The 22,760-nt window shown below is 34.7% G+C and overlaps 1 protein-coding gene across 15 annotated transcripts in view; it reads right to left on the reverse strand.

Annotated features, from left to right (window-relative positions):
- Nucleotides 1–22,760, reverse strand: part of LOC143244151 (RNA-binding protein Musashi homolog Rbp6-like) — a 153,189-nt gene that overhangs the window by 30,979 nt on the left and 99,450 nt on the right. For 11 of the 15 annotated variants that reach the window (XM_076488322.1, XM_076488323.1, XM_076488318.1 and 8 more), the window contains 2 exons: nucleotides 6,556–6,638; nucleotides 271–364 (listed from right to left, as the gene is read on the reverse strand). In XM_076488322.1, coding sequence (XP_076344437.1) covers nucleotides 271–364; nucleotides 6,556–6,638 — 177 coding nt within the window. The remainder of the gene's footprint in view (nucleotides 1–270; nucleotides 365–6,555; nucleotides 6,639–22,760) is intronic. The other 4 variants (XM_076488314.1, XM_076488312.1, XM_076488321.1 and 1 more) reach the window with 1 other exon arrangement.

Here is a 22,760-nt window from a genome sequence, read left to right on the forward strand (position 1 = left end):
TTTAAATAACGTTTTGGTTTTAAACTTTAGTAATAAATGATTTTATAACTTCAATTTTTAAAAGTATAAACTCAGAAATTTAGGAACAAAATAAATTTTATAGCTTATATACATTCGTAATGTACTAATAAATTCTTAAAAATATTAGCCTGTTACAAATATATGTATGTATGATATTTTAACTTTGTTAAAAGTTCGTACATCCAAACAACACTTTTAACTTAAATTTACTAATGACCAACATCATACTGAGTAATTATAGTTTCGTACCAAACTCACCGTAAGTTCCTCGACCAACCCCTCTGCCCCGAACTACACTGTTGGGCATCATTACCTCTTTCGGTTGGGCTTTCTTGCATTCAACCTATCGAGTAGTAAAAAAATGGTCTACTTTAATCTGTTATTGTCTAGAGACAACAAAAACATTCTGTGTACCTCTGAAAATAAGATTCGTCGCAGCTGTTTATTAATGCCATGAAATGTTTTAATAAATCCCATTAGATGGCACCAGTAGTACACAATAAAGCCTCTTATTGGCATGGTTTAAATTTAATATGGCCGAAAGATGCGATATATATTTGTAATAATAACTACAAGTTTAAGAAAATTATTTACACATTAAGAGTAAGCTTAGTTATTGAGCTGTGAAAACGTCTAGTTAAATAATGAACTCTACATGTTGGTATGAAATAATTATTAAAAGTAGTCTACATAATGTATTATCTGAACCTAAAAATATAAATTTTATGTTCCCTGGTGAGACAGCGATAAGACTTTTGAGTTACAACGCTAGAATCAGAGGTTCGATTCCCCTTCGTGTACACAGCAGATAACTCAATGTGGCTTTGCTATAAGAAAACAGAAATAAATTGTCTTTAGTGAGCTCTCCTTTTGAGGATTGGTAGCTAAACAAAACATAATTATCAAGCTAATAATTTCAAGCATTTAACTTTTCTCTCTTCTGTTTATTTTGGAAATTACTGATAACTGTTTTTATATTTTCCATCTCAGTGAATTAAAGGCTAACTTTGTACATAATCTATTGTCCACATTACGTACTGCTAAACCACTTCCCACGAGAAACACCTTTACTTCCTTATCTACACTAACACGACTAAATCCCCCAAATGTATTTTAGTTTCTTGCATTCACTACATAGTGTTAAATTCCTACAGCAATCGAGCCTTGGAAGTTGCAGTAATAAACTAAAGCTAGTTTTCTTCTGATGTTATTCATCTTTGGTTACTGGAACATATACTGAAAATGTGATAGGTATTTGTGACAGTACAAAATACATGTTGTGTGAGATAAAATATCCCAACCTTCCAAGTTAAACTGTTATTTGGAAACCGCTAAACATTTGATTTTTATCATTTAGGATTTTTAATTACAACATTTGGTGATTAACGAACATCGTAAAATAAATCTGTGGAAGGTTAGTTGATTTATAAAGTGTATGGGATGAAATACTGTGGGTGCATTTTCAATGTGAATGGTGCTACAGACCAAATGGACAGATGACTTAAGTTTTGTTGTTAAGCTGAAAGCTCCACATAGGTCTGTTTCCGTTGCATGCCAACTGCATTTAACTCTAGTGTCTAGTATTTTATTATTATAAGCCTCCAAGCTTTCCCCTTGGACATGGAGGGAAGCCCAAGGTTCAGACACAGCCATCATCCTGAGCTGTTGATCTTCGACTATTCTTAGCCAAATAGAGGAATTAACTGTTACTCTTATAGCACTCTCATAATTCAAAGTTAATTCATATTCAGCTGCCCGACATACAAATCACTAACCCATGCCAGGTCATTGAGAAAAAATCATTTAAACCATTTGTAATAAATCTTAAAGAGACATTTTCATATATAACTGTATTAGGCTGTAGGTTCTAAGAGTTTTATACATTGTAAAACGTGTGACATTCAATAATATTCACTTGAACATGATTCCAGAAACTGAGGGGATCTAGGTAATATCTAATCTAAACATGACGTCGGGTTATTTTATATGCTCGACTATAAGCTTGTACAGATAGTTGGGTACTTTATATTAAAATGATACTGGACACTCATTACATTGTTACACACCATGCCACTACGCTTAGTTATGTTATACCTGACGATTCTGCATTTTGAAAATGTCCCTGCGGTGTAGTCTCCATTGTAAAAGGCGCTCCATCGTAAGGCCATAAGCACACTACTCCCCCGTGCGTACTTTCTATAATACATTTTGTGTCATGATCGAGATAGTTATAAAGTGCGAGTGTTAAATTAAGTATTTTAGAAGCGATGATTTATCGCAAGTGTATTTATGTAACTATTTACAAAATGTTTTTGTGTAATTCAGTTGTTGTGAATTGACGTCACGTTACTCGAACCTTTTGAATTGTTCTCGTTGCCTTAAGTAAGTATTGTTACATCATAAGGTCTCATAATTTGTAGAAAGTTCTAGGCTTCAGTTTGGCAATAATATGCAAATAGGCGACCAAATTATTACAGTGTTGTTTTTTTCAATTTCGCGCAAAGCTACAAGAGGGCTATCTGCATTAGTTGTTACTAATTTAGCAGTGTAAGACAAAAGGAAGATAGGTAGTCATCACCATCCACTGCGAGCAAATAGTGGGATTGACCATAACATTATAACATTCCCATGGTTGAAAAGATAAGCATGTTTTATGTGATACAATTTCGAACTCGCGACCCTCAGGTTCAAAGTCAAGCGCCCTAACCACTTAGCCATACAAAAGCCAGTCAGTTAATGGAAAGTAAAAGTAAAAAAGTGAAGTTAGAGTGCATTTGAGTTTAGTCGTAATAGGCGATTTCTAAAATGCGGTTCACAACTTGTATTGTTAAATATAGATAGAGGATAATAATTTGTCTTATCAAAGATTGTTCTAAAATAATTGAACATACCTGTGACGAAAAAGAGACAATTATTTATTGCTCTGGATACAAGTGGGATAACCAATATTGAAGCGATTTTTTTATACATACGTTTTTCTCATTTTGAATATATATTATTTTAAAACAAGTGGATTGTGTGTTGTCTGTTTATTGTTGAGATTTATCACTAACAAGTCACAGACACTTATTGCAAAGAATCCTTGTCCAAGCAAAACCTGAAAGTTTCCAAACAACAAATACTACAGTTCTATTGTATAGAAATATATATGCTGGGCATCTGTCAACTTGACCAATATAACTCTTTGTATTGAATAGCATTTCATTTTTAGCTGTTTCAGGTATGCGATGGTTGAACAGATATGTCGTGGAAGTAACTTATCTACACGTAACCAATGCCATTTTACAGCCAGAAATCCTTTTTAATTGTGTTGATTATTGTTGCCTAGGTCACGTGACAACTTTGAGGCTGATCCTGTGGTTTGTATATTCTGATTTGTTACAAAACGTCACAGTTTGCTTACCACGGCTGTATTGCAATTTGTTTCAGATATCTCTCTCTGGATGAGCCCCAGGTTGATCCATATTCCTTTCTATTTCAAGGTCATTAAGTACAAAGGATATCTCTGTCATAGAAATGGTAAATCCAGATATGAACATATGTTTATGATTTAAGTATACAGTAAACTCTCATTGTTTCGAAGTCGCTAGAACCGAATATATCACTTGTATCGAAGTTGTTGACTGGTCCAGCCAACTGTCCATATAAATATATAGTAACAAAAGCCCCTTGAACCGAATTGCATGTATCGAAGTGTCGGCTTGTAACGATGTATAATTATTGTCTCTAGGGTGTGAAAAGCATCAATATTACATCCTTTGTATCGAACCAGGTACGAAGATATTTATTTTTCTCTTCTTCCCTAAATTAATTGTCACCGCTGCCGGCTGCCGACCACCCGTTACGCCGCTAGCAAGTGCAATTAGTCAGTCTCAACAATGTGTGGTGCCACCATCAAAATCTTACACTTGAGAAATAGCGGACTGCAGATGGGGTAGTAGATTAGCCTAGCAATGTTTTTACAACAATTATGGTTAATAACACTTTAAACCCCTGCCCGCCCCAACTCACCCGCCCTCCCAGCAAAAATTAGCTTAGATATAAAATTTTCAGATTATGGCTTGAGTAGATTATGCCTAGGCAGCCTGCATGCTGTGGCCTATAAAAGGCTAATCAGAGTCAAATTAAACAGATCATTAATCATTGATCATGGCGAAGCGCAAGCTTGTATCGATAGAAACTAAAATTGCAGCAATAGAAGAAGTTGAAAAAAAGTTAAAACAAAAACTTGTTTGTTTGTTTTGGAATTTCGCACAAAGCTACTCGAGGGCTATCTGTGCTAGGCGCCCCTAATTTTGCAGTGTAAGACTAGAGGAAGGCAGCTAGTCATCATCACCCACCGCCAACTCTTGGGCTACTCTTTTATCAACGAATAGTGGGATTGACCGTCACATTATACACCCCCACGGCTGGGAGGGCGATCATGTTTAGCGCGACGCGGGCGCGAACCCACGACCCTCGGATTAGGAGTCGCACGCCTTACGCGCTTGGCCATGCCAGGCCAAAATAAAAACAGAAATAGCAAAAGCATTTGATGTGCCTCTGAACACTTTGTCAACATGGTTGAAAAATAAAGAGGCCATATTATCTTCTCGAGACAACTTTTGTCCCAATAGAAAACGCATGCGAACTGCAAAACATTCTGACCTAGAAGCGGCATTGCTTCTGTGGTTCAAAAATGCTAGATCAGATAATGTTCTATCTCTGGGCCTGTTATGCAAGCAAAGGCAAAAAAACTTGCTGATCAAATGGGAATCACTGACTTTTGCATGAGTGATGGGTGGTTAACCCGATTCAAAAAAAGACACGACATTCAATTTCGTACGATCTGTGGTAAGTCTGGTAGTGTAGAACCAGAGCAAACAAACCAGTGGACATCAACAACACTGCCACGCCTGCTAGAAAACTACAGCCCACGGGATGTCTTCAACGCAGATGAGTCTGGCTTATTCTTTAAACTTCTGCCAGACAAGTCTCTTGTTATCAAGGGAGACTCCTGTCACTTTACTGCCCCGCCCACTCCAACCCCACTGGACTTAAGGCCATCAAGCTGGTGTTCCGGCCTCCCAATACCACAAGCAAAACAGCCCATGGACCAAGGCATCATCGCCAATCTAAAACATCATTACTGCACCCTACTGCTACAGCGTCTTATTGATTCAATAGACAATAAAAGTGTTTTCACTGTGACTGTGCTTGAAGCCATGCGACTGCTACGCTCTGCCTGGTCATTGGTAAAGCAATCAACCATAGCCAATTGCTTCAGAACTTGTGGCTTCTCCTCTCCAGAGCCAGCAGAAAACAGTGAGGACCCCGAGGATGACATACCATTGGCCCAGTTCTTGACACGGCTGAATGACACTGGGTTTACGGTGGACGGCACAGCAGAGGACTACCAGACTACTGATAATCATCTGATCACTAGCGCGCCCCTGACAGACAGTGATATTGTGGCCATGGTGCAAAATAAACAGACACCAGAAAATGACAGTGAAAGTGAAGACGACGACAATGAGGAACCCCCCATTCCAACACATTCTGCAGCTCGTGAGATGTGCCTGCAACTTCAGAGATATCTTGAACACCAGGCTAACGCATGACAGTTTATCTCTCAATTAAACATGATGGAGCATTTTGTGACCAAGGGACAGCAGTTTGCAAAAAAGCATTGTGCAATATTTCAAGTGACTCCAGTTAGACGTTCTTGCTGGTGTCTGTATCCTGTACATTATAATTACATATGTCTATATTATGAATGTTATTTTTTTTACATGTTTTTTTTTTACAAGTGCTGTTAATTGTCCTTTTGAATTTCATTAAATGTGTTTTAAGTGTTTACACACGTGTGACTTCTGAGTCTTTAATCCAATTACCGGTATTGCAACAGCCGTCAGTTATAGGGCCTACCATTACCAGACTTGGCTAGTGAATGAAAAAAAAATCCTTTTTAACGAACTTCTTTTGTAACGAACAATTCTCTTTGGTCCCTACGATTTCGTTACAACGAGAGTTTACTGTATTAATATTTTCCATCTGAAAGAGCTGTTAAATAATCTTCCCAAAAGTGATCAGCTTTCGATGGTATCGTTGTACCTATGACACGCCATTGGTGTCAACATGTAGTTATGATAAGTGCCGTTCTGTCGCGAATTTATATTGGCTATGGTGATCAAGTGACTTGTTGATTTGTCTATTTAAAATAATTTTAACATAAAGTACTCAACTTTCTTGTGAAACGTTGGAAATGCATTATTTTCTGATTTCTGGCACAAATTCAAAATAAACATGATTTTTACTTATCAATCTTTCATTAACTAGAGATTTTGTATGTTGACTGCGACATCTGGTGTGTTATTAAAGTGTTAATATGGCATATTATTTCTAAAATGTTGATGATGGCATACAAAGCAAATGTACAGAAATTTAAATGTGATCACTTTTTAGGGGTAGGGGCTCGTTAAAAACGCACAAAACAAAGTTATATATACACACATAAATAAACCATATCAACACATGAATGTGAAAAGCGCTTACCATTTTATTGTTGATTTCATGGAAATGAATTTCACACACTTTGTCTACGACATCTTCATTTTCGAACGTAACAAAACCAAAACCTATAGAAAAAAAAACTAAAATGAAAATTATGTTATGAAACAAAGATATATATATATATATATAAACATGAAAGGTAAACTAGATGCTTTGAGAGTTTTTATTGACAGTGATTATCTGGAATTAATCACAAAGCTACACAATGAACTTTCTACGTTCTGTACACCACAGGTATCGAAACTCGGTTTGTAGCGGTGTGAGTCCGTCCGTAGACGTTTTATTCATGTAAAAAATTACTATAAAGGTAATCCCAAAGCTACACAATGTGTGCCACTGGGGACAGCGTGTTTATTCATGTTTTATTCATGTAAAAATTACTATAAAGGCAATTTTCTTTTAATCCACACAGTTCACATTCACGAAACTTTAGTAGCTGTTGCGAACAATAAGTGTGTGAACTTAATAGCGACATTGATTTTCCTCTTATACGACCGCAAAAACGATAATCGAATAACAAGTATATCTGATAAGAACTGAATGAAAATGCATATCAACAAATTGCAATGTTAATGATTTACTTCAAGTTCTTAATGGTAGAGAGTTGTGTCGTTTTGCGCTAAAACAATGACATGACGATGAAACCTCAATATCGTCATCTATTGTTAACATTATTAATTATTTTAAAACAATTATCTTGGAATTGAAACACCCGCATATAGAAAATAATCAATTTTAGAAATCACTGAAAGTTTTCACTAGTAGCGTTTAATATTTACAAGGTAAAACTAACAATTACGTAAAGTGAAGTTTTGATTTAAGGATTAAAATATTTGATAAACGCCTCAATATTTCGTTGTGTATATATTGGTGGGAGATGATTATGTGAGTTTAGTTTCTCAAGTAATAAGACTAAATAAGCAGTGCTAAGTGTTTCAAGTGAAATCCATGCAATTCTCATATGGAACGTTGGATCCAGGACTAAAGTCTGGTTTGAATAGTACCATATTACAAGACGTTAGCGAAACAGTCCAGAATAGTGTTCCAGGCCTTTTGAATGGTCAAAGTGAGTTACAAAATGGACTTCCACCTCTTTTAAAGTCACAATCACTACCATAAATAAAAACGGTTAAAACATATTGAGGTTTATTTTTCTTTGCATGATACAAGTATAAAAGTCGAACAAGTGAAAATAATGTACTTATGTTTAATTGATTAGGTAATTATTGTATCTTGTAAATATTGCTTCTTCAGGTTCACCAGAATACAATTAAGACAACTGTTCCATACACTTCACAACATTTTATCTTCACACTGGTTATGTGATTGGATTAAACGATTAGTTGTGTTAATGTGCTAATAATATATAAAAAAAGATCTTTACCCTCCGAAAGCTAGAGGACGCCGTAACAAAATAGAAACCTAAGTGGAATAGTAGATTATTTTATGGGAAAAACCATGACAGATAAATGACGCCCATTACGTGACTTAGTCAATTAGCAAATAATAAAATATATACATAAATATATATATACACACACACTCACATCGCTTACATTTTTGACTGTTTATTTTTTATAGCTTACGACTTCAGTAGCACGAGCCTCTTGACAGGACTGATGATAACTTGAAGAATGCGTCATTAACCGTAATAACACTGTCTTATTCACAATTAGTTGGCCCGGCATGGCCTAGCGCGTTAAGGCGTGCGCTTCGTAATCTGAGGATCGCGGATTTGCGCCCGAGTCACGCCAAACATGCTCGCGGCCCCAGCCGTGGGGGCGTTATAATGTGACGGTCAATCCCACTATTCGTTGGTACAAGAGTAGCCCAAGAGTTGGCGGTGGGTGGTGATGACTAGCTGCCTTCCCTCTAGTCTTACACTGCTAAATTAGGGACGGCTAGCACAGATAGCCCTTGAGTAGCTTTGTGCGAAATTCCAAAAACAAACAAACAAAACACAATTGGCTCTGTCTGCTAACTAAAGGCCTGTGCCATTAAACGTAATTGTCTCTGTCTAGCTAACTAAAACCTGTGCCATTAAACGTAATAACATTGTCTTATTCACAATTAGCTCTGTCTGCTAACTAAAGGCCTGTGCCATTAAACGTAATAACACTGTCTTATTCACAATTAGCTCTGTCTGCTAACTAAAGGCCTGTGTCATTAAACGTAATAACACTGTCTTATTCACAATTAGCTCTGTCTGCTAACTAAAGGCCTGTGTCATTAAACGTAATAACACTGTCTTATTCACAATTAGCTCTGTCTGCTAACTAAAGGCCTGTGTCATTAAACGTAATAACACTGTCTTATTCAGAATTAGCTCTGTCTGCTAACTAAAGGCCTGTGTCATTAAACGTAATAACACTGTCTTATTCACAATTAGCTCTGTCTGCTGACTAAAGGCCTATCACAAATAATAGACGGTTACTTTCTTCCTACCCGCTACTGCTTTCCGACGACACGTGGCGATTTCGCCGAGTTCTTGGGTTTAATGTCTCGCTGAGTTCAAACGTATAAAGAAAGCCGACAAGCAATTTGTACGTTCGCCAAACCTTGTCTGATGAGCTGGACCTTTGACGAATAAATGTTGTCGACCAACTACGTGGTAATATATCTAAGTTTTAATTACACTGCACGTTCGATACAACTCGACTTCACAGACGAGAAGTTACGCCTAACCCGTGTAATCCTACCATACAGTAGAGCATTATCGGTTACAGCTGAACACTTGTCATGAAGGGGAAGTAAACCTCTTCTCCTATCTCACTTTGTCCGTATCGTTTATTCCTACCCATCAATTAAGCCTAGCTCTACAGAGTCGTAAGGCCTGCAGTTTTTTGGCAACCCTGTCAATCACATTCAGGATGTGGACTGACGTAATCTGGTAGACAATAGCAGTGGTGGCCTAGTTATTTCTAACATTATATATCTCATAACAATTAAATGATTAAAACTGAACCAGCATCTTTGGGTGAAATGAATGAATGTCTCTAGAGTAGAAATTCAAAAGTAAGAAAATTCTAAAAATGTATTCGTAGATACCAGTATTAAATAGTATACAACATAACAGATAGTATAATTTAAACAAAGTTGACCGACTGGTAGATTTAAAGTAATAAAGATCCTCATAGACAACAAGACTCCACACAACTCCTGTGGGGACAAAAAGACGCTACACAACTCCTTTGGAGACACCAAGACATCACAGAACTTCCATAGAGATAATGATATACCACAGAACTCCTGTGGAGACAACAAGATGTCATACAACTCCCTTGGAGACAACAAGACATCACAGAACTTCCATAGAGATAATGATATACCACAGAACTCCTGTGGAGACAACAAGACGCTACAGAACTCCTATGAAAACAAGAAGTCATACAATTCCTGAGAATACGCCAAGATATCACACAACTCCTACGGAGACACTAAGAGAACGTGTACTGGTTTTATAGACTGTTAACAACGCTTTGGTAAATATAACTAACTCTGGGAAACACAATCTTCAGTTCTCAACAAGTTATGATGTGAGTTTAAGAATTTCTATGTTTGCGTTCTTTAAACACAACCTGACAAGTTGAATAGATTCAACATTTCTTTAGAAATACGTGTGTGTGTTTTTCGTATAACAAAGCCACAAAGGGCTATCTGCTCAGCCCACCGAGGGGAATCGAACCCCTGATTTTAGCGTTGTAAATCCGGAGACATACTGCTGTACTAGCGGGGGGCCTTTAGAAATACACCAAACGGTATAGAAGTCTGGTTCACTTAAGTATTTAAGGTTAGAAAATCCCAATAACATAAAAATAATTTATTCTACTATGAAACATCACATTATTTAGTGTTTTGTTACAATAAATACGCAATTAATTCGCTGGCTCTAAAAATCAATCGATCTACGAGTACAAATACAGTAATCCCTCCCAACAAAAAACCAAGCTTGATTACTAATGTTATTCTTTATTTCATAAAGAGAAAGAAAGGAGTAGAAGTATACATTGTGGAATTCAGTTATTTGATAGAGAATGTATCCCATGTTCACCGATAGACGTTATCTCTCTCTTGTCACATTAAATACTTCTATTGTTTGATAAACAGTACAAACTTCTATTGTTTGATATAGGTATATCCTTCTTGTTTGATATACAGTGTATACTTCTATTGTTTGATATAGGTGTATCCATGTTGTTTGATACACAGTATATACTTCTATTGTGTGATTTAGGTACATTATTTTGTTTGATATGCAGTATTTACGTCTATTGTTTGATATACGTTATATACTTCTATTGTTGGATATAGGTATATCCCTGTTGTTTGATATACAGTATGCATTTCTATTGTTTTATAAACAGTATATACTTTTATTGTTTGATGTAGGTATATCCCTGTTGTGTGATATATAGTATATACTTCTGTGTTTTGTTACAAGTATATCTATGTTGTTTGATATACAGTATATACTTCTATTGTTTGATACACAGTAACTACTTCTATTGTTTGACAGAGGCATATCCCTGTTGTTTGACATACACTAAATGCTTCTGTTGTTTGATATAGATATATTCCTGTTGTTTGATATACTGTACATACTTCTGTTGGTTTATACACAGTATATATTTCTATTGATTGTAATTAGTATATCCTTGTTCTATGATATACAATATATACTTTTCTTGTTTGATATACAGTATTTACTTCTAATTTTATATACACTATAATAATCTATTGTTTGATATAGAGTATATATTTTTATTGTTTGATACCCAACACATACTTCTATTCTTTGATATAGGTATATCTATGTTGTTTGATATACAGTAACCAATTCTGTTGTTTTTTTATATATATGTATATTACATTTCTTTGACACACAGCATGTACTTCTATTGTTGAATATAGGTATATCCCTGTTGTTTGATATACAGTATATACTTCTGATGTTTGATACACGGTATACACTTGTATTGTTTGATGCACAGTATGTACTTCTACCGTTTGATATAGGTATATCCCAGTTGTTACATATACAGTATATACTTCTATTGTTTGATATAGTTATATCCCTGTTGTTTGAAACAAGGTATATACTTCTATTCTTTTATATACAGCATAGACTTTTGTTGTTTTATATAGGCATGTCCCTGTTGTTTGATATATAGTATATATTTTTATTCTTTGATATAGGTATATCCTTGTTGTTTTATATACAGTATATACTTCTTTCATTTGATATACTGTACGTACTACTTTTCTTTGATATAGAGTATATTCCACCTATTCTTTGATATAGGTATATCACTGTTCTTTGATATTGAGTATGTACTTCTGTTGTTTGATATACAGTATATACTTCTATTGTTTGAGATAGGTATATCCCTCTTTTTGATATACAGTATATACTTCTATTGTTTGAGATAGGTATATCCCTGTTGTTTGACATACAGTATAAATGTCTCTTGTTTCATAAAGGTATATTGCTGTTGCTTGATATACAGTATGTACATCTGTTGTTTGATAAACAGTATATATGTCCATTGTTTGGTACACGTTATATACTTCTATTGGTTGATATACGTATATACCTGTTGTATAATATACAGTAGATACTTCTATTGTTTTATATACAGTACGTGCTACTATTGTTTGATACATAGTATATACTAGAAGTTTGATACACTGTACGTACGTTTATTGTTTTATGTATGGTATAGTGTTGTATTCTTTGATACATGGTATACACTTCTATTGATTTATACACAGTATACACATCTATTGTTTGATATAAGTATATCCCTTTTCTTTGATATACAGTATATATTTATAATTGGTTAATACACCTATATCAAACAATAGAAGTAAATAACATGTAACAAACAATAAAGTGCGTACAGTATATATTTATATTATTTAATATACTGTACGAACTTTTATTGTTTGATACATATTATATACTTCTGTTGTTTGATATAGGAATAACTCTGTTGTTTGGTATATAATATATACTTCTATTCTTTGATATACTGTACGTACCTTTATTGTTTGATACACAGTATTTACTTCTATTGTTTGACATAGGGATATCCCTGTTGTTTGATATAGAATATATATATATCTATAGATTGGTATAGGCATATCCCTGTTGTTTGATAGTAGTATATACTTCTCTTGTTTGATATAGATGTAATCCTGATCTTAATATACAGAACATACTTCAATTGTTTCATATGGAGTTTATACTTCTATTGTGTGATATAGTATACGTACTTCTATTGTTTGATATACAGTGTGTACTTTCAGATATTAATATTTAGTATATACTTTTATTGTTTGATACACGGTGTGTACCTTTATTCTTTGATATAGGTATATCTCTTTTTGTACACAGTATATAATTCTGTTTTTAGATATACAGCATATACTCCTATAGTTTAACACAGGAATATCCCTGTTGTTTGGCATACAGTATATACTTTTACTGTTTGGTATAGAAATATCACTCTTTTGCTATAGAGTATATACTTCTATTGTTTGATACAGATATATACTACTATTATTTGATACACAGTATATACTTCTCTTGTTTGATATAGGTATATCCATGTTGTTTGATATATAGTATATATTTCTATTGTGTGATATACTTAACATACTTCTCTTGTTTTGATATACGGTATACACTTTCATTGTTTGATACACAATATATATTCCTATTGTTTGATATGGATATATAGCTATTGTTTGATATAGTTATATCCCTGTTGTTTGATGTACAGTATATACTTCTATTGTTTCATACACGGTATACACTTCCATTGTTTGTAATAGGTATATCCCTGTTGTTTGATATACTGTATATGTTTCTATTGTTTGATATTGGTGTTTTCCTATTGTTTCATATACACTATATATTTCTGCTGTTTGATACATTGTATATACTTCTATTGTGTGATTTAGGTACATCCTTCTTATTTGATATGCAATGTTTACTTTTAATGTTTGATATAGGTATTTCCCTGGGTTTTGTTATACAATATATACGTATGTTGTTTGATACATGGTACACACTTCTATTGTTTGGTACACAGTATACACTTTTATTGTTTAATATTGTGTATCGCTTTCGTTTTATTTATATTTTATACTTCTAATGTTTGATATAGCTATATATTTTTTGTTTTATATACAGTATATATTCTATTGTTTGGTATAGGTATATCCCTGTTGTTTGATATACACTAAATACTTGTATTGTTTGATATAGCTATATCCTTTTTGTTTTATATACAGTATATATTCTATTGTTTGGTATAGGTATATCCCTGTTGTTTGATATACACTAAATACTTGTATTGTTTGACACACTTTATATACTTCTATTGTTTGATGTACGGTATGTACTTTTATTGTTTGAAATAGAGCATACACTTCTGTTGTTTGATAAAGGCATACCCATGTTGTTTGATATACAGTATACACTTGTGTTGTTTCATATAGGTATATCCCTGTTGTTTGATATAGACCAGGATATCGATGAGTCAGTCTCAGGGACTCAGCGGAGGTCAAGACACACACACTGTGTGTGTGTCCGTTCCGTTCACCACACTCGTATGATTCGTGACGTTATGCTCCACTTGGCCATCATTGGCTGCGGCTGATCACGTCACATCACTTGGCCTTAATATCTGTGCTGCAGGGAACTTCGTGCACTTAGCAGTTGACTTGTGACTGTAGTAATCGTGCGTCATTTGTGATTTTGTTCCTAATATTTCAATCCCTTCATAATAACTATGTCGAGCAAAAACAGAAAGTGGTCGGACGAATACGTACAATATGGATTCACGTGTATAACGGAACATGATGGGAGTCAGCGTCCTCAATGCACGATTTGCAATGCCAAGTTGAGCAATTCTACTCTAGCAAACTAAGATAACACTCCCTAAAGCTGCATGGAGATAGTAAATACAAAAACACAACGCTTGCTGAATTCAAGGTAAAGAGAGCCGGGTTGAAAAGGCTACTTTACCTGTTCTCGGCTTTGTACTCTTCGACAAACCGATCCTCACAGCATCGTACGAAGTTGCGTACTTGATCGCAAAGCAGGACAAACCACACAACATTGGTGAAGCACTCGTAAAACAAGCTGCGTTGAAGATGGCGATTATTATGCTGGGAAAAGCTGCTGAAAATACGTTATCTCAAATTCCTCTTTTAAATGACATCATCATCAGCAGAATAGATGACATGAGTGATGACATCTTGGCTCAAGTAGTTGCAAATCTGATTTCAAGCCCAGCAAAATTCAGCCTTCAACTCGACAAGACCACCGACGTTTCCAATCTAAGCCAGCTTGTTGTATTCGTGCACTATGTGAAGAACGACGAGATAAAAGATGATTTTTTATTTTGTAAGCCTCTTACAACAACAACTAAGGCAGCCAACGTGAAGATACTTGTGGATGACTTCTTCAGAGACAACGATCTTTCGTGGGATATGGTTTCTGCAGTTTGTTCAGACGGAGCTCCAGTCATGATTGGACGAAACTCTGGTTTTGGTGCGCTGGTGAAAGCCGATGCACCACACATCATTGTAACGCGCTGTGTTCTGCACAGGCATGCGTTGGCAACAAAACCTTGCCTTCATAACTGGCAGAAGTATTAAAATTGTAGTGGAATGTGTGAACTTTGTGCGAAATAGTGCCCTGAAGCACCACATCTTTAAAGAGATGTGTAATGAAATGGGCTCTAAATTCGAGGTACTTCTGTATCATTTTAACATTCGGTGGTTATCCCGGGGAAAGTTGCTGAATCGTGTTTTTGCCATGCGTGTGGAATTAGCCCTGTTTTTGCGAGAGCACCAACATTGTCATGCAGATTGCTTCGAAAAATCTGAGTTCATTCTCATTTTGGCGTACATGGCCGATATCTTCAATGCTCTCAATCATCTCAATCAACAGATTCAGGGCGGTGGATTCAACATCATTGAAGCAGAAGAAAACCTGAAGGCTTTTAAAAAAAAGCTACCGTTATGGAAACGACGAACAGAGAATGACAAATTCGCAAACTTTCCCCTGCTGGACGACTGTGTGATATGTCTGAAATCGGAAACATTTCTGTACCCGGGGAACTGAAGCAAGCAATTCCCATGCACTTAGATGAACTGGCAAAGTCTCTTGATGGATACTTCCCCACCAGAGAGTCATATCCAGCATGGATGAGACAGCCGTTCACGTTTATTGTTGCGACAGCAGATGTCAATGATGAATACCTCGACGAAATCATTGAACTTCGGCAGAGCCAGGTTCAACAGCAGCTTTTCAGAACAACAACGCTCTCAACGTTTTGGTGTCACCAAATCGTAGCGTATCCTCTTATTGCTAAGAAAGCCCTTGAGATACTCATACCGTTTGTTACAACGTATCTTTACGAGCAATCGTTTTCGACGATGGTAGACATAAAAAACAAAGAAAATGAACAGACTTTGTTGCGAAAACGATATGAGAGTGGCACTTGCCAAGGTGAAGCCGCGCATTTCTGAACTTGTCTCCGAAAGGCAACAGCAAAAGTCACATTGATTTGCAGTAAATATTCATTGAGTTATGTTTTTGTGTAAAATTCATGTTTTGTTGGTTTTGTTCTTTGAAAACAGTGATATTGTGTGCAACTGATGCATGGTTCATTTTGTGCACTAATAAAATATCTACTTATGTTTTGAATTTGAAAAAATCATATTTTATTTTTCCAATTACGAAGGGTTCAGTGAATGCAAGTACGAAACTTCCGAGATTCAGTACCTCCAACAAGGTTAAGAACCACTGATATGGAGTATATATTTCTATTGTTTGATATAAGTGTATACTTCTTGTATTTGATACAGGTATATCATTGTTGTTTGATTACAGTATACACTTCTGTTGTTTGATATAAGTGTATAGTTCTTGTATTTGATACAGATATATCATTGTTTGATTACAGTATACACTTCTGTTGTCTGATTACAGTATATACTTCTGTTGTCTGATTACAGTATATACTTCTGTTGTTTGATATAAGTGTATAGTTCTTGTATTTGATACAGATATATCATTGTTTGATTACAGTATACACTTCTGTTGTCTGATTACAGTATATACGTCTATTGTATGATACACAGCATAAACTTTTATTGTTTGATATAGGTGCATAACTGTTGTTTGACATACAGTATATACTTCTACTGTTTCATATAGCTATTTCCCTGTTGTTTGATATACAGTGTATACTTCTATAGTTTGACATAGGTATATCCCTGTTATTCGATATACACTATATACTTCTGTTGTTCATCTAGGTATATCCCTATTGTTTGATACACTGTACGTACTTCAATTCTTTTGTATACAGTATATACTTATATTGTATGATATACAGTACATTCCTGTTGTTTGATATAGGTATGTTGTTTGATATAGGTATATCCCTGTTGTTTGATATACAGTACACTCCTGTTGTTTGATATTGGTATATCTCTGTTGTTTGATATACAGTATATTCCTATTGTTTGGTATACAGTATATCCGTGTACAACACGATTGTCTTTACATTAGAAGCTTTCCTCTTCTTCCAAATTTCTGGTGTATCGAGGGTGTGGCTAAAAGTTTTACTTGTTTGAGACACAGAAATTAAATAGACTAAATTTTTATGGTTTTATACATTCTGAGTGACCTTAGAATTTTTTTGGGGTTTGGGCGCAGGGTTTAAACTTACCTAACGTTTTTCTGGTTTAAGTCATTAGATTTTGGATGATTTATTTGGATGGTTCTAGGTATACGATTTTTCTGGTTGTAAGAACAGAATTTAGATGGCCTTAAAGATTGTTTTTGGTTTCGGGCACAGGATACAGAGTGAATCTAATGTTTTTTTGTTTATTTAGTTGTTATTGAAATTCGGAGAAGACTACTATTTACACCATATAAAGATAATTCAGGAATACACGTAATACGCCTTAATATGCATGCGTTAATATATGCAAGTTTAGTTTCGTAAATAGTCAACAGGTGACAGATCTAACACTACTTTATGCTTAAAAAAACGCAAGAAAATGTTACTTCTTTTTATTTGTGATTTTGTTTTTCCCCAAAACTATGTGACAGCTCTTAGTAAAATTAGTAAAAGAATTAATTGAATAAGTCTCGAGCTTACGCATGTCTATTTTTTGACCCTAGAACTGGCGACATAAGTCACTTTACTTAACATAATAGTCTGCCGTGGCCAAATGGTTAAGGCACTCGATTTGACATCTGAGAGTTGCGGATTCGAATCCCCGTCACACCAAAATTGCCCGCCCTTTCACCCGTGGGGACGTTATAATGTTACGTTCAATCCCACTATTAGTTGGTAAAAGAGTAGCCTAAGAGTTGGCAGTGGTGGTGATGACTAGCTACCTTTCCTATAGTCTTATTCTGCAAAATTAGGAACGGCTATTCCAGATAGTCCTCGTGTAGCTTTGTGCGAAATTCAAAACAAGCAAACTAAACATGATCCCAAAGATATTTATAGTGCTTAGATATTTCAGTTGGTAGAGGACAATAAATAGGTAAATAAAACTGTCGAGATAAAAACCATCCATCATTGCTATTCATGTCTTTAGTTAGTTGTCTACACAGATTATTTAATTTAGTACAATATTAACTAGTTTCAGTATCGATATATTGTAGATACTTATTTCTTAATACCAAGTTCTGCCTTAAGAATACCGGTAATCAGCAATTCCCCTTCCTCCAAAGATACAATTATAATGACTAATGCCTGTATCATAACAATAAAGCTCTAAGTATATAATTAAAACAATTGACAGCAGGGGAACCACTACATATTAAATCTTCGCTTCGCGGGAAGTTACCAATCTGAAACAGACACCATGCCAACGTTTTAGAAGACAGAAAACTTTATGGGTTGAAGTGAGAGCAAACCTAGCAAGAGTTTTTAACGACTCAGTCATCTTACACAAAGAAAATGACTGTTGACTGTTCTCTTTCTCTCATTTTTAACAACAGATATTGAATTTTAAACCAAATTTTTGTTGATTGTTATATACTAATATTAAATGGTGAACGAAGCCTAATTCTCATCTCTCGAGGCCAATGCAATTTCCAGGTACGTCATAAGAGCTTTTATCAAAGTATAATTGAAACATTACAGAAGTATGGAGTTCAATACATCCCGAACAAGTAAGATAAATCACATAAACCATTAAGGTTACATATTTGTTCATAAAGTACTACGTTATACGTATCTGAAGAATTTTGTTTTCTTTTTATCGAATATTTCTTTTATGAGTCCGGTATTCAAACATTTCCTCTGTATTGTAGATCTGGCATAACTGTTAGTCGTTCAATATTAGTATACTAGCGTATAGATCAGCCTCATAGTATATCATAACCTTTTATTTCATAACTAACGGAAATAAATTTTGCGAAATCAAGCTTAACCAACAAAGAGGTAGAAGCGTGCAGTAGAACCAGTCAAATGTCGGTAAATTCCTTTGTGAACCAATCAAAATTAAGATCATGAACTGAATTCGTGACGTATTCATAGGATAATTATCGGAAAAAATAGTTATATCAACAGCTAATAAATAGAAAAGCGGTTGTGTTTTGGTAACTATACGTTCCAACAATGGCTCTTATGCCATGTCGCTTAGCAACAAAAGTATAACATTATATTGTTAGTACACGTACTTAAGTATAAAATGAAACGTATAGACAACAGAACTGGAAAAATATTTGTTGATTTCTTAATTTTGAGTCTTTTTGTTTTAAAAGGTTTGTTTTTATTTAAAACGTTAGTGATATAACAAAATAATTTAATTCAGAAACGATTTAAGTTTAAAATTGAATCGATGTTTTTACTTTTATGATACATTTTACACACTTGGATCTAGGTTAGGTTATTCCACACAATATCTTTACTCTAAACTTATTATATCAATTTTCACTACTCTTATAATGTTTTAGGCACCCACCCCATCACACCTGCCACTAAAATTATAAATACTATACAGTAATCGAACTATTCTATCTGAAGAAATGTATTTTGGCTTTTATGACTCCTCGGCCCGGCATGGCCAGGTGGTTAAGGAAAACGACTCGTAATCTGAAGGTCGCGGGTTCGTATCCCCGTCATATCAAACATGCTTGCCCTTTCAGCTGTGGGGGTGTTATAATGGTGCAGTCAGTCCCACTATCCGTTGGTAAAAGAGTAACGCAAGAGTTGGCGGTGATGACTGGCTACCTTCCCTCTAGTCTTACACTGCTAAATTAGGGGCACTAAGCGCAGATAGCCCTCGTGTAGCTTTATGCAAAATTCGAAACAAACCAAACAAACTTTATCTTCTATTTTGAGGAATCAAGTGTGACGTGACACACACGAACCTTCATACGTTGATTTACCTTTCGCTTATTTGACTAACATTTTTTGCAGTGTTTAAAAACCTGTTTTAATTTACTGTTTCTAACATAACAGATATTACATACAACAATACTACACTACTTCTAACACAACAGGTATCACGTACAACAATGTTATACTGCTTTTAGTACAACAGATATTACATACAACAATACTACACTACTTCTAACACAACAGGTATCACGTACAACAATGTTATACTGCTTTTAGTACAACAGATATTACATACAACAATACTACACTACTTCTAACACAACAGGTATCACGTACAACAATGTTATACTGCTTTTAGTACAACAGATATTACATACAACAATACTACACTACTTCTAACACAACAGGTATCACGTACAACAATGTTATACTGCTTTTAGTACAACAGATATTACATACAACAATACTACACTACTTCTAACACAACAGGTATCACGTACAACAATGTTATACTGCAGATATTACATTAGTACAACAGATATTACATACAACAATACTACACTACTTCTAACACAACAGGTATCACGTACAACAATGTTATACTGCTTTGGTACAACAGATATTACATACAACAATACTACACTACTTCTAACACAACAGGTTATCAACAATGTTATGCTGCTTTTGGTACAACAGATATTACATACAACAATACTACACTACTTCTAACACAACAGGTATCACGTACAACAATGTTATACTGCTTTTAGTACAACAGATATTACATACAACAATACTACACTACTTCTAACACAACAGGTATCACGTACAACAATGTTATACTGCTTTAGTACAACAGATATTACATACAACAATACTACACTACTTCTAACACAACAGGTATCACGTACAACAATGTTATACTGCTTTTTCTACAACGGATATTACATACAACAATACTACACTACTTCTAACACAACAGGTATCATGCAACAATGTTATACTGCTTTTAGTACAACAGATATTACATACAACAATACTACACTACTTCTAACACAACAGGTATCACGTACAACAATGTTATACTGCTTTTAGTACAACAGATATTACATACAACAATACTACACTACTTCTAACACAACAGGTATACTTCTAACGTACAACAATGTTATGCTGCTTTTAGTACAACGGATATTACATACAACAATACTACACTACTTCTAACACAACAGGTTATCACGTACAACAATGTTGCTGCTGCAGATATTACATACAACAATACTACACAACGTACAACAATATTACAGTACAACAGATATACATACAACAATACTACTACTCTAACACAACAGGTTATCACGTACAACAATGTTATGCTGCTTTTGGTACAACAGATATTACATACAACAATACTACACTACCTCTAACACAACAGGTATCACGTACAACAATGTTATACTGCTTTTGGTACAACAGATATTACATACAACAATACTACACTACTTCTAACACAACAGGTATCACGTACAACAATGTTATACTGCTTTTAGTACAACAGATATTACATACAACAATACTACACTACTTCTAACACAACAGGTATCACGTACAACAATGTTATGCTGCTGCTGCTTTGTATCACGTACAACAACGGATATTACATACAACAATACTACACTACTTCTAACACAACAGGTATCACGTACAACAATGTTATGCTGCTTTTAGTACAACGGATATTACATACAACAATACTACACTACTTCTAACACAACAGGTATCACGTACAACAATGTTATGCTGCTTTTAGTACAACGGATATTACATACAACAATACTACACTACTTCTAACACAACAGGTTATCACGTACAACAATGTTATGCTGCTTTTAGTACAACAGATATTACATACAACAATACTACACTACTTCTAACACAACAGGTTATCACGTACAACAATGTTATGCTGCTTTTAGTACAACGGATATTACACAACAATACTACACTACTTCTAACACAACAGGTATCACGTACAACAATGTTATGCTACAACGGCTTACACTAGTACAACAGGATATTACATACAACAATACTACACTACTTCTAACACACAGGTACACGTACAACAATGTTATCTGCTTTTAGTACAACAGATGTTATACTACACTACTTCTAACACAACAGGTATCACATACAACAATGTTATACAGTACAACAGATATTACATACAACAATACTACACTACTTCTAACACAACAGGTATCACATACAACAATGTTATACTGCTTTTAGTTCAACAGATATTACATACAACAATACTACACTACTTCTAACACAACAGGTATCACATACAACGTTATACTACCTTTAGCACGACAGATATTACATACAACAATACTACACTACCTTCAATACAACATATATTACATCCAATAATGTTATAATACTGTCACCGAACATACCCAGCATTTTGATGTTAGATGTCGAATCGAACTTCTCGTTGATATAATGGTATCCGAACAGTTGGTGGTGGGTAGTATTAATTAGTTTTTTCCCTCTAGTCTAGTACTTCAAAATTATGGATGGCTAACGCAGATAGCCCATGAGTAGCTTCGCGCAGACTTTAATAACAACAACAAAAAACAAATTAATATAATCGAATTAATTTTATATTGTGAAAGAAAAATATAATAATGGTGGAAAGCTCGCCAAATTAAAATAATTTTATTAGTAAATATGAAAACAACGTTTCGGGCAACAACCCTTCCTCGCACAGAAAACCCGATAAAGGGCTGT

Source organism: Tachypleus tridentatus, chromosome 2 (assembly GCF_004210375.1).
Source record: "Tachypleus tridentatus isolate NWPU-2018 chromosome 2, ASM421037v1, whole genome shotgun sequence".
In the NCBI taxonomy this organism is placed as follows: Eukaryota; Metazoa; Arthropoda; class Merostomata; order Xiphosura; family Limulidae; genus Tachypleus; species Tachypleus tridentatus.